This window comes from Helobdella robusta (genome assembly GCF_000326865.2).
Source record: "Helobdella robusta unplaced genomic scaffold HELROscaffold_6, whole genome shotgun sequence".
In the NCBI taxonomy this organism is placed as follows: Eukaryota; Metazoa; Annelida; class Clitellata; order Rhynchobdellida; family Glossiphoniidae; genus Helobdella; species Helobdella robusta.
The window spans coordinates 4,087,408-4,100,534 of NW_008705330.1; the positions used below are offsets into that span (position 1 = coordinate 4,087,408).

Sequence of the window (13,127 nt, forward strand, 5' to 3'; positions counted from 1 at the left end):
TTAAAAATCAAGATCTGACAGGCGCAGAAACTGTTACAGCATGCAAGGCAGTAATACAAAATTAAACAAATAAGTAAATAAATAAATAAAAAGACGGAGAGAAAAAATGTTTTAACATGAAAAATAAAATAAAATAGCATAAAATAAAATAAATAAATAGTGTAGCTAGAAGTTCTTACTTTCATCTACGTAGAATAAAAAAACTTTCACTTTTTCTTGACGATCCTACCCTTCTCCTTCTTGTTACTTCGTTAGTCTTATCTATGATTGATTATTTTAACTCGCTCTACTATGATCTTCCTGATTCTACACTCTTTTTTTAAGTAAAGCTTTTAACTCTGCTGCTCGTCTATAGTTGCTCGTATCCCTTTCTTTTCTCATATATCTCCACATCTTGTTCTCTTGCACTGGCTACCCATAAAATATAAAATTTTTAAAATTTGCACATTTATGTATAAGTCTCAATCTAAATTATTTCCTAAGTACCTACTTATCAAATATATTAATTGAACCCAAACGGTTTACCATCGTCTTCTTGTTCTCACTTCGTCTTAACTCGTGTTAAACACTTTTTTGCTAAATCTGCATTTGCTTTTTTTGGCTGTTTTATCTGGAACTCTACCTATTTCCCTGACTACTTCTCCATAACTTACGTTACGGAGTTAAAAGGGAAAATCTCAAGTTTGCAAAATTCATTGAGGAGCGCTGTTGAACATCGCGGAAATAACGCTTTATATGCCAATTGATTGATTGAAATGATTGGTAGCGAATTGATTAACAAAATTAACAAACGGATTTTTTGTCTTTGTTTCTTTGGCAACACCGTGCAAAAACTATTTTCTGTTTGTATGTGGCAAATGTGTTAATTCCTTCAACGCTCGAAGTTTTTGAAAGTTCATTCTGCAATCTTACAACGTGAAGAATGCAAAATGATGATATTGTTTTATCAGATGTTCATTTAGATGAAAATTTGTCAAGAATCCAAGAAAATAGCAATGATGATCAATGTGAAAGTGAAAGTCAGATTTTTGCTGTTTTAAAATTAAAATTTAATTTAGTAGCTGATTTCTTTTACTTTGAAATATTAAAATATTTAGAATCTAATTTCTATAGTGTTGCATAATAAAACTCAACAACATTCAAAACCGTTTTTTTATTTTCTAAAAAAAATGTAAAATGATATATTTTTTCTATTTCATATTTTGTGTTTTTTAAAGAAACTTAATTAAAATTTTAGAATAGAAGTCATGATTTATTTTGTTATTCAAATATTTAATTACTAACAGATTCAACTGACGAAATAAAAAATAAAGTGGTATTTTTTATTATCTTATTCACTCTTTATAGATATTATTTATTTTTATATATGCAATTAAAATTAAATTTTAAAAGGTTATCTTTAATTATGGGTAATTGATTATCAGACTGATTAATGCCAAACTAATTTGAGGTTAAAGCAGGATGTTTAAACTATAACTTGTGTCTGGCACAAACTTAGTCTTTAATTCCTGCTTATATATATATATATTAAAAATTGGTAGCTAAGTAATGATTTTTAAATATATCTGGATACACAGTTTTAATTACATTGTGCATATAATAAATAATGTGATCTGCTTGTTTTTCAATACAGATTACGTTACAAGGTTCAAATTTAAAAGTAGTGATAGAAGATGTTCAGTTACGAATAATGATTCAGTTACGAATAATGATTCAGTTACAGTTGATGGTGATGGAGATTTGGTTTTACCACGACAAGATGAAGATTTTAATGTCATTTTAATAAGTTAGTTGTTTATTTATTTATTTGAAAAATTATGACAGATATAGTCTTATATATTTTACAGAACATAGCTTATCAACAAAGTTGGATGATGTTGGTAGACAAGTGTGGCCTGCCAGTTTAATGCTCTCTGATTTTATATTAAGTAACAAAGATATATTTAAGTGCAAAGTTGTTATTGAATTGGGAGCAGGTGTAGGCCTCTGCAGCATTGTTGTTGGAATGTTTTGCGAGAAAATCATTTGTACAGGTATACTTCTTTTAAAAATAAATATCAGTTTTCATTGGATTTGTAATTTATTTTAAATTCAGACTGCTTGGATTCTGCTTTAGATTTATCTCAAGCAAATTTTATCCTGAATACTGGCTTATTGGCAAAGGCCGAAAACAATCATGCTGTATTAAAATTAGATTGGAATAAAAATCTAAATGATTTGGGTTTGCTCTTTGGATTTGTTTGAAAGTATTCTTTATTGTTTGCTGTGTGACAAGTAAAGCAGAACTGTTGTTTACCTCATAATTTATCTGTTAGGTGACAATCATTGGTCGGCTGAAGAAATTAGTAATTTAAAAAACACCGATGTCATCTTGGCCTCCGATGGTAGAATATTTGTTCTTTTTAAATTTAATTTAATATCTATTCTATAGCATATTTTTTAGTTACATTGTTATGAATGGCTAAGAAGTTTTTAGTTGGGTCACATTAAAATAAACATGCACTTCACTTGGCTTAGTGTTTGGAAAGTCCGTCAATTCAGAATCTTGCCATATGTCTGAATTTCTTTTAACGTCAATTTCACCCAATCATTTGTTTCATTTTTGTATATTTCTTATTAAATTAAAAATAATTTTTGAAACGATAACTAGATTTTTGTTATTCAATTTTTTCAACAATTTCAAAACTCTGAATGCAAATTACAGAATTTCCCCAAACTGGATAGCGGTGAATTTTAAACATAGACTTATACATACAACCTGATTTTAAATCAGTTAAAATTTCTTTTGTCCAAAAGATTCCACCCCAACCATGTTATTTTTACCCAACGACCCAACTACTTGTGTCAATACATTTTTAACTGTTTATGCTTCATAAACAAAAATAAAATTATAAGAATTAACACAGTTTCTTTTTCATTTCATCAATTGAAGTTTAAATGAAAACATTTCAGTAATATTCAGTCAGGACATAACAGATGCCTTTTTTGAAACAATCATACATATTATAAATATCAACAAAAAAGATCAAGTTGACGTTTTCATTAGCTTGGAAAAAAGGTAGATTTTGCGCTTAATTTTTAATTTTAATTAATGGATTTCATTAACAGCAATAATATCACAGTCCTACATCACATAAATGTCATTCTGTTAATTTAACTGTCAAATTAAATTTTAGGAACATACTGCATCTTTTTGGATTGCTACTTTGTAAATCATGCATTCATATCCAGGTCTTTTTAGTAGTACAAGATATAATAGACTTTATTCAACTGAGTGTCCCAACAAGTTGACAGCGACAAAAATGCCTAGTGACAGACCTAGGGGTTGTTACAATTTGGTGAGGGAATGCATACCTCCAACACCTATAAAATAGATCCAAAAATGTGAATGGCCTTTTTTTTTAGTTCACCAAACCCGACACGAAATATTCTAAATATTTCATACTAATATATGAATTCCTTAACCATCAGCACATATTCATGTACGCCATTTGTGTGTTGTTGATTTCTCTGAACATAGGAAAAGTAATAGACCTTTAACCTTTTTCTCAAAATAGAAAAAAATTAAATATTGTATCTATTAAATTTGTTCTGAAAACGTATTCTAAAGTCTAGCAGTTCCACAATTTTAATTAATTATTCCAATATTTTTAACTTTCAAAAGTGCACCAAAAAATGTTTATGTAAATGTTCCTGTTAATAGATTAAACTTCACAATTGAAGATAAAGATATTGCCTGTCCTGCATATGACCATTTAACTATATGGATACAAGAACTTTGCACACTCAACTGCAAATATGCGCCTAGTCACATATTCTCCTGTCGTAAAATTGACAACATTTATCAACACTTTTGTTACAATCGTTCTGATTATTTGGTATGTTTTACAATTATTCATTAATTCATAATAGATAATAATTCACAGTTTGTTGATTTATTAATACTTTACAGGAACTCTGGATACTTGAAGCAAGAAGAATTACATCATAACAAAAATTGAGCTTTTTTGTATTTGTGTATATTATTTTTATATAGTATATAGTTCATTAAAAAATTATTATATCAAAGCGATTTTTGCTGCCGTATTTCCACATGTAAATTAAATCAAGACGAAGGCAGGTCAAATTGAGCGTTAAGTTTATTTTGTTAGTTCACGATGGTTAGGACTGAATACTACGTCTACTATGGCAATGTCAAAGAATAATTTACAATTTTGAGGAAATGATGATGGATGACGTTTTAACTAGGAAAAACCTAAAAAGATAAAATGCGCGATACAAGATATTTCGAATTTATGATCTAAAGCCGATCTAGGGTTAAGGATTTGCGTGTAGCACCGTTAAATGACATTTAAAGAATAAATTTGAATAAACTGAGTGTAAAACAATGAAAAAAACTCCTTAAACATTGGAAGACAAACTAAAATAGCTAGATCCAAGACATTTGATTCGGTACACTGGTTGCGTCTTTTTCAATATACTTCATTTTGGAGGCTTTCAGCTTTTCAATCGAGCGAACTTTTCTTAACAAATTACTTTTAACATTTAAGAGTAAGCTGAACAATATTTTCTTTCAATGGAAAAGTTTGTTGCCGGATCCTCACGAACATGAAACATGTGTTGTGGTAATACAAAGAGAATTGCTATGATTATAAGACAAAATGTGATAAATATACACTAAAAACGAAGTGACTATAAGTTTAACCTATCAATCTATATTTATACATTTTTAATAACATTGCATGTATTCAAAAGTGATTGCAGTAGCGGATCTAGACAACTTTGACGGGGGGCCAAAATTTTGGAAAAAAATTTGACGACCGGGGAGAAATGACCGGGTGGGACTTTCAGCAACGATTGGTGACGGTGGAAATTTTCATAAGTTTAGAATATTTTTCCGTGCTCAAGGGACGGTCAACTATTCTAACAGACTTGTAAGGTCAATTTTCTCTTTAAAAACACTACCTTTTCTCTTAAGACAACGACTCACTAACGCTCAACACAAATAATGCTCATAGCCATCTAAATCAGCTACTTAGTGATTCTATGTGTAAACATTTTTTTTTCATTCTGTTGCAAATCATTAGTCGCGATTAAAATTGCACTTAAATCGTGTCAACGTACACGTATTCGTATATACAAATTATCTTAAAACATACGTGAATATTAATAGATATATATATATATATCTATCAATTGCGAACGAAAAGTAGATACTAATAATTCTGACGTACGCTATGTACCCTGGTCCCATTTTGTGTTAAGGTCTTAACTTTGTCATAAAAAGTTAATAAGATCATTGCTATGTTATTGAATATTTGAGTGCACGTTATATTTTTGAATTAATAAATTTAATATAAACTTCACTGACCATTGCTTACCAGAAATCAGTACACATTAACTGTTATGAACCAGTTGTAATAAAATAAATTTTGACATTTTATAAACACAACGTGAATGACGAAATAGTGAATATCTGGTTCGTAAAATGAAATGCAACATTGTCTATTGTGTCTTGGATGTAATGATGAAGCCACAAATTTTATATGCGATTCTAATTAAAAAAATTTCACTGCTTTCAGAATAAAAATTATTTAAAATGCGTAAGTCATTGTTTTATAATTACAGCAATGAAAATCATTATGACACCAGTAAAAAGTACAATAATTAATTAGTTAGGAGTAATAAATCGTACGTTTATATACAATTAGATACGTGGTAAGCATGCTTAGGACACTTGATCAACACATCGCCATTCTTACAACACAACACTTGCAAAAATATTACATAAATATAAGAATAATAAATAAAAGACTTATAAAATTAAATAAGTATCTACGAAAGTAAAAATACATTTGTGAAGTAACCAAATTTGTTGAATAAAATTGCAAAACATGATCTTCAAAAAACAATTGAATGATAAAAAGAACGACGAACATGTTTGAAAAAAAATTCATTATACTGAAATGTGTTGGAATTCATCTGTCCTTAGCTGTGAGTCGGTCAATTAGATCTTGCAGGGGCATCAGCTCCTTCTTATCAACGAGACTGAATTCTTGGACAAAGTAGATGAAATGTTTGAAAGATGTGTTCAGATGTGCTTCCTCTTGCAAGTTCACAACCTGTCCATACCAATACATCATTTCAACTATTGATTTCATTGGTGGATCGAAGCAAAACTCAATTTTATAAACAAAATGTAATAATATATTTGTTAAAGTTAATAAAATAATCAGCTTGTTTAGACTTCAATGAGATACATAACAAAACAAGAGTGCGTTTGTCGGGCCAGCAAAAACAATTGTAGGCTATAGCAGCATTGAATGGGGTATAGCAAATAAATTCTAACAAATACTTTTTTTTAAACTATCACAGTAAAACATTGTGAAAAACACTGTAACATAGCGTACAGGATGTGTGACTGGATAATGTAACAAAAGTTAAGTACATTTAGTTGGGCACAAGCCAATTGAAATGAATCTAAAATATAAATTAAAAGAAAAATAATGAGTAACCTGTTCAAAGTGTTGATGGTAAACATGAGCGTAGACACGAAACAAGCGCTTCAATATCGTTTTTGAAATTGAGAGGAAGTTTTTGGGGAATGGAACTCCTGAAAAATAAATAAAGATCACCATTTTTTGGTTTTGCAAATATACATTTTTGTTTTTATTAGCTTGATTGTGAAGAATGTGTAAAATTTTTGAGCCAGCAGCATCAAATAACTCCCCTCATACAACTACTTCTACAACCACATAGTACACAAATTTAAAAACTGACATAAAATAAAAAACAATCAAACCACAATTTTAATTGGTGATAATTACATTACATTCCACATAAGCCAGAATCATGACTAACTAATTAGCTTATGTTGAGATAGATAACAACACTTATAACCAGTACACTTACAATCACGATCATGTGAATAGATGTAAGAACAAGTGACATGAATTGGATCATCATTATTATTAATGGCAATAGTTGTAATTATTGATATTATAGTCAGTTCTGTGCTTATATATATTGAATTTAATCATAAAGTATAAATTACTTGTTATTTAGTATAACAAATAAGTGAATTAACTAAAAATTAATAAGACGAGATTGCATGATGAACAATAACTTTTAAACTACTCAACGGTTGTATTAATGAATTGAAAATTTGTACCATAGTCATTCTATTATTTTCTCATTAATTGAAAATTCTAATGTCACCAAAACACCCCTTCAACGTGGAGAATGATGCAATTCTAAATGTCACAATTGGTGAAAATATCTATTGTTTATTGCACATTAAAACAAATAAACACTCAATAAAAACATAGAACAAACACTCGATAATATATAAAATAAAAAATCATTAAATAAATTTTTATAGGAAGCAGCAAACAAACAAACAAACAAACAAGCAAACCAATCTTGGATGGAAAGATGGACTCATCGTCGAGCTGATCCTGAACCCAGGTCATCATGTAGTCAATGTATTTAGGTGCTGAGCACTTGATTGGCTTCTTGATGGTCAGCCCATCCGCCCAGTGATACTCGTACTTCTTGCCGGCTGACATCACTGGACACGAATCCTCCCTGCAGTATTCGGTGATCGTACCGTACAGCATGTTGATCTGATTGAAAAAGTCCACAGCTGTCGGAGAAATAATTTTTATGTAAAATTTTTTATATAATGTTACGAAAATAAATTATCGTTTGTCAGTCAAAATGAAACAAATAAAATCGTTGAAGATTGTGAAGTAACAAATTTTTATACTAAAAATGGATCAGTAATGTTTGAAATCGTGCTTGATTTGACATCAACATAAACATTTCCTTATACAATGTATTGATCATGCATTGATGTGTCAGCAATGCAACTGATGAAAGAAGAATAACAAATTATTAAATGTCTTTGTTTTTCATAAATGTTAGCTTCCTCATGAATATATATACCTTTGCTGACCCAACAATCCAGTCTGAAAATGTCCACACCCCTGCTCATAAATGGTGGGTGACCTTTTTTACTTTTTTTTTAGTTGTTTTACTAGTTTTTCTTTTTTTAACTTATCTATTTTATAAACTTATTTTCCTTATATTTCACACAGTGTTTTTTTATCTTTTTCATCACTGTTTCCACCAAAAATTTTCATCTTCACTCTAACCTGTAAAGCCCTAATGCCCCCTCGAGAATGAAAGTGCACCTCGTAGGTAAAACTGGTTCAGTTGATCATAATTCATTTTTGTTCACCATTTAAAAAACTTCTGTTAACATGTGTTTTCTTTACTAGAGATATTAACATATGGATTTGTCATAAGAAACAAATGATGAGAAGAAATATTTACTGGGTGGCAATGAGCTGAAATAAATACAATCATCATTCAAAATTGCTGGGAGGTCAAATAAAATATTTATTTTATTTTGTCCCTTCTAATTATATGCAAAAACATATTAAATTAAAAATCTTTAATTGTAAAACTGCCTTATTTCTAATTTACTTAATTGTGATTTCAATATAATTAATATAATACCAGGCCAACAGCACAATAGTTAAAACAAAGTGACTTAGAAAATTTCTATATATTGGAGCAGGAACTGACTGATAAGATTTAAAAAAATAAATAACCATTGTGAGTAAAAAAAGTGCTCACCAATTACCATGAAAAATTATAAACACAACATGAAAATATGGTAAAATGTGAAATTTTTATTAGAAATGCTGTTAAAATAGTTAATAAATGAAAAAAAAAATGATAATGAATATAAATAAAAACCTAGGAATACTTACTGTTGACAGCCACCCACTCATTAAGGTCCTCTCCCTCGGGCAGTGCCACTGCAAGTCTGAGATTTCCACTGCCCAGCGTGGCAGCTGCATGCTTCATCAGGTCATGTTGGTGGGAGCCTTCTGGTATGTGTTTCTTTGGCTTGAAAGTTTTGTAGTTTCTCTGGCCACTTTATTGTATGAATTTATTCATACTATAATATAATAAATGCATATTTGTATAGAGATAGATAAATAAATTATCAACAAATTTACGTTCTATGAATTGCAACTTAGCTTTTAAAAATAAATAATAACATTATAATATTCTGTTAACATTAATCAAATGATTAATATAAAAAAATTGTGATTTTTATTTATTAACAACTACATACAGAAAAACATTTGTATAAATGATAATATTTTTTCAGTTTATGTTAAATAATTGTATAATATAATTATAGTACATGAATAATCAATAATGAAAAAACCAGCAAGAACAAAACAAAAACTAATTTAATATTTTTATTATTAAATTCACTAACAAATAAATAACATGAAGTTATAAATGTAATTAATAATTCAATATTCAAATTTAAATATATAAAAGAACCGTTGTTATTATTAGTTTAAAGTTTAAAATCAATAAATAAAATTTTATTGAAAAATTATTGAAAAAACATGGAAAATAAAAAATACATAAATTATAAATATCCTGCTGCTGAAGAAGCTGTACAAAAAAAATTTAGGTACACTCATTTACTATTAAAAGTAATTCAGCTCATTTATGAAAGGAAAAAAAAAATTTACGTACAAGAAGAAGCTCATTATTTGACAGTGACAACAAAATGAAATCAAAGTTTTGAATTAAATTTATTTAAATACAACGAAGATGAAGCAAAATTAATCACAAAATTAAAAGTAATTAAAAAAAATTTTCAAAGATTCTAAATGCAACGAGATATTTTTAATAGCTTGTGAAAAATTGTGCAACAACTTATGCTGTACATCATACAATCATTAATATGGTAATTTATAAAAGTTTGAAAGTAGGTAATATTACAAAATTTGTCTCATCAAGATATATTACAAAATTTGGACAACTTTAAATACGTCCACCGAAACAGATTTTTAAAAAAGTAGGCTGCGAGAATATCATACTGTTAACTGAATGCATCAGAAATTTGAACAATAAAAAAGAAACTCACACACAAATTGAAAAAGTTTGATAAGTTTTTGCATGGGACTACTAGAGAAAATGAGAATCAGTTTGGAGACTGAAGGTGAGAAACAAAGCCATATGCCCATAAAAGTCGTTTGGATAATTGAAAAGTTATTAAAAAGGATCGAGTAAAAAAGAAACTTTCTGAATATATTTGTCGAATGCTTAACAGCAGATTGATTAATGTTGCGCTCAAAAGTAAGAGAAACTAAAAATTTGGACTGTTGGATGAATGCAATGTAGTATACAAACCTAGATGAAAACATTATATAGCCTACATACTTAGAATAAACTGAATGAAAATGTCCAAAAATTGAAAATGAAGGGAGTGGTCATGATCAGCTTCACGGTCCTGATTATAGGAACATGAATAGATTGTTTGAAACCGCCGATAATCTTCATTTGGCAGGAAGGACACTGAAGTCTTTAGTGATGATTATACTAGTTTCCACATTATCTCTTTTAATCATTAAGTCGATTACGATATATATTTAAAATAATTAAGAATTATACAGAATGCATTGACTTCAGTACTCAAAAAGTGAGTAACTTTTTAAATTAAATATAAAGTTTCAGTGAGGAAAACGTTTGAATTAAATTAAGCGTTTATATGCCCGGTTCGATACTTAAAGAGGTGAAAAGTTGATTGAATGGTGTGTCATAAGTGATCAAATTATTACCAACAACTGGTTTGACAGTTACCCAATGAAAAAATATATTTGTAAGAGTCCCGGAGACAAGGTAAGAAATATGATTGATCACATTACAATAAATAGACGATCGAAATGCTGTTTTAAAATGCAAAAGTTACCCTGGAGCTGATTGTGGCCGTGATCATAACCCAGCTGTTTGTAAAATCAGAATAAAGTTAAAGAAAATCAAGAGTGAAGTGGTCCAAAAACGTTTGAATTTTGTAAGTCTGTCACAAAATGATGAGATCAAGGTCATGTATGATGTTGAAGTACGGAATCGTTTTCAGTTATCGAAGAAAGACGTAAATAAATCTAAACGAGAAATATTTAGAGATGCCCTCACAGAATCAGCAAAAGGTTATACCTGTGCAAGAGCAAAGAAGAAGTCATAAATGGAAAACAGATGACATTTATTTCTGATGGATGAACAAAGGAAAGTAAAAGGTTGCAATCCTGATAGTTACAAAAAGCTGGACAAAACAATAAAAAAAATGTGCTTAGAGGAAAAGGAGAAATGGTTAAATGACAAGTGCGAAATCATTGAAAAGATCAATTACAAGTAATAAAATTGCAATGTATAAACACAGCATAAAAAATCACTGAAGAAAAAGCTTGTACCATTTCTGGATGCATAAAAGCTAAATCCGGTGAAGTAATCTTAGAAAAAGAAAAAGTACTTGAAAAATGGACTGAATACATTAACGAATTTTTTGATAATATCCGTGGTGAAAAGCCGTGGAAAGACCAAAAATTTTTAGATCTTCGTGCCGCTCTTTCCCAATTAAAATAAAAAAAAGCGCCAGGTCCATGTCAGATAGTTTCTGAAGAAACTAAATGTCTTGATGAATTTGGCATTGAAAAAATGACAGAAATTTTGAATGATAAGATTTATAACAGCGGCGAAATTCCTGAAGATCTATCCAAGTAAATATTTATTGCATTGCCTAAAAAACCTAATGCAACGGAATGTGAACTACATCGAACAATCAGCTTGACGCTCCTTTTATCTTACAAAACTTTTCTTGAAAATTCTGATGATGAGAGCACGAAGCAAAATCAGATCTGAAATATCAAATGTCCAATGTGGTTTTGTCGAGGATTGTGGCACAAGAAACGCTATTTTTTATGCTACAAATGATCAGTGAACGAGCGATTGAAATGAAGAAGACTTATTTATATGTTTTGTGGATATCTTCAAAGCTTTTGATATCGTGAAACACGTGGAGCTTATGGAAATATTTGAAAATTTGGACATTGATGGAAAAGACACGTAAGTTATCAAAAACTTTTATTGGGAACAAAGAGCAGCGATGAAAGTTGGTCACAAGATGACTAGTTTTGTCGAAAAAAAAGGTGTTGAGCAAAGCTTTGTATTCTCTCCAGACCTGTACAATCTCTATAGTGAGATCATTATGAGAAAGATAGAAGATTTTACTGTTTCTTTCTTCTCAGATTAATAGTGTCGCTAGAAGCTCTTACTTTCATCTACGTAGAATAAAAAAACTTTTGCCTTTTCTTGATGATCCTACTCTTTTCTTTTTTGTTACTTCGTTAGTCTTATCTAAGATTGATTATTGTAACTCGCTCTACCTTGGTCTTCCTGATTCTATACTCTATCCTTTAAGTAAAGCTTTTAACTTTGCTGCTCGTCTAGTTGCTCGTGCCTCTTTCTTTTCTCATATATTTCCATATCTTGTTCTCTTGCAGTGGCTACCTATAAAATAAAGAATAATTTTTTAAATTTGCAAGTTTATGTATAAATCTCAATCTAAATTATTTCCTAAGTATTTATCAGATATATTAATTGAACCTAAACGCCCCGGTTTACGATCGTCTTCTTGTTCTCGCTTCTTCTTAACTCGTGTTAAACACTCTTTTGCCAAATCTGCTTTTGCTTTTTCTGACCCTTCTCTCTAGAACTCTCTACCTACTTCTCTGACTACTTCTTCATCACTTACGAAGTTCAGAGCGGATTTCAAGACCCATCTGTTTTCAAAATTCATTGAGGAGCGCTGTTGAACATCACGGAAATAGCACTTTACAAGCTAATTGATTGATTAATTGATTGATTGATTAAAGATCTGTTCCATAATCATTAATGGTAAACAGGTGAAACAAGTCAACAGCTTCAATTATCTCTAAATTGAAAAACATCCTCACCAACAGTAAAATCAGAATATCAACAATATTAAAACTGTTAGGGTGTTATATTTTTTCTGTGCTAACTTACGGCTCTGGGTCCTGGACAATTTTTAAAGAAATAGAAAAAAAGATTAACGCTGCTGAAATATGGTTTTTGAGACATTATTAAAAGAGAAAATTACCACGGATAATCCGACGAAGGCAGTTAAGGTCACATCATGCGGAAGGAAAGAATAGAAAATCTAACAACTACTGGAAATATTGCAGGGAAAAGAAATCGCGTCAACAACAAATCACATTCATGAAGTCCTTGTG

At 29.7% G+C, this 13,127-nt stretch overlaps 2 protein-coding genes across 2 annotated transcripts; one reads left to right on the forward strand and one right to left on the reverse strand.

Moving 5' to 3' along the window:
- Nucleotides 1-922: 922 nt before the first annotated feature.
- HELRODRAFT_164379 (hypothetical protein) lies at nucleotides 923-3,991 on the forward strand (the record flags this gene model as incomplete). The annotated part of the gene is made up of 7 exons (XM_009029330.1): nucleotides 923-1,019; nucleotides 1,634-1,786; nucleotides 1,848-2,033; nucleotides 2,096-2,221; nucleotides 2,953-3,058; nucleotides 3,665-3,878; nucleotides 3,953-3,991. 7 exons carry the CDS (start codon nucleotides 923-925, stop codon nucleotides 3,989-3,991), a joined length of 921 nt encoding a protein of 306 aa, XP_009027578.1.
- A 626-nt stretch (nucleotides 3,992-4,617) lies between these two features.
- On the reverse strand, nucleotides 4,618-9,700 carry HELRODRAFT_185118 (hypothetical protein). Its single transcript, XM_009029331.1, is given in 8 exon segments — nucleotides 4,618-4,732; nucleotides 4,747-4,987; nucleotides 5,001-5,167; nucleotides 5,194-6,122; nucleotides 6,516-6,613; nucleotides 7,418-7,645; nucleotides 8,781-8,947; nucleotides 9,571-9,700. The coding sequence occupies 5 exon segments, from the start codon at nucleotides 9,582-9,584 to the stop codon at nucleotides 5,979-5,981; spliced, it is 651 nt and encodes a 216-aa protein (XP_009027579.1). The 5' UTR covers nucleotides 9,585-9,700; the 3' UTR covers nucleotides 4,618-4,732; nucleotides 4,747-4,987; nucleotides 5,001-5,167; nucleotides 5,194-5,978.
- Nucleotides 9,701-13,127: the final 3,427 nt, after the last annotated feature.

Coding starts and splice junctions, on each gene's coding strand:
- HELRODRAFT_185118 (XM_009029331.1), bottom strand. Junction 7,646..8,780: donor TGAGTGGGTGGCTGTCAACA/GTAAGTATTCCT, acceptor TTTCTCCGACAG/CTGTGGACTTTTTCAATCAG. Junction 6,614..7,417: donor CATCTTTCCATCCAAGATTG/GTTTGCTTGTTT, acceptor TTTATTTTTCAG/GAGTTCCATTCCCCAAAAAC.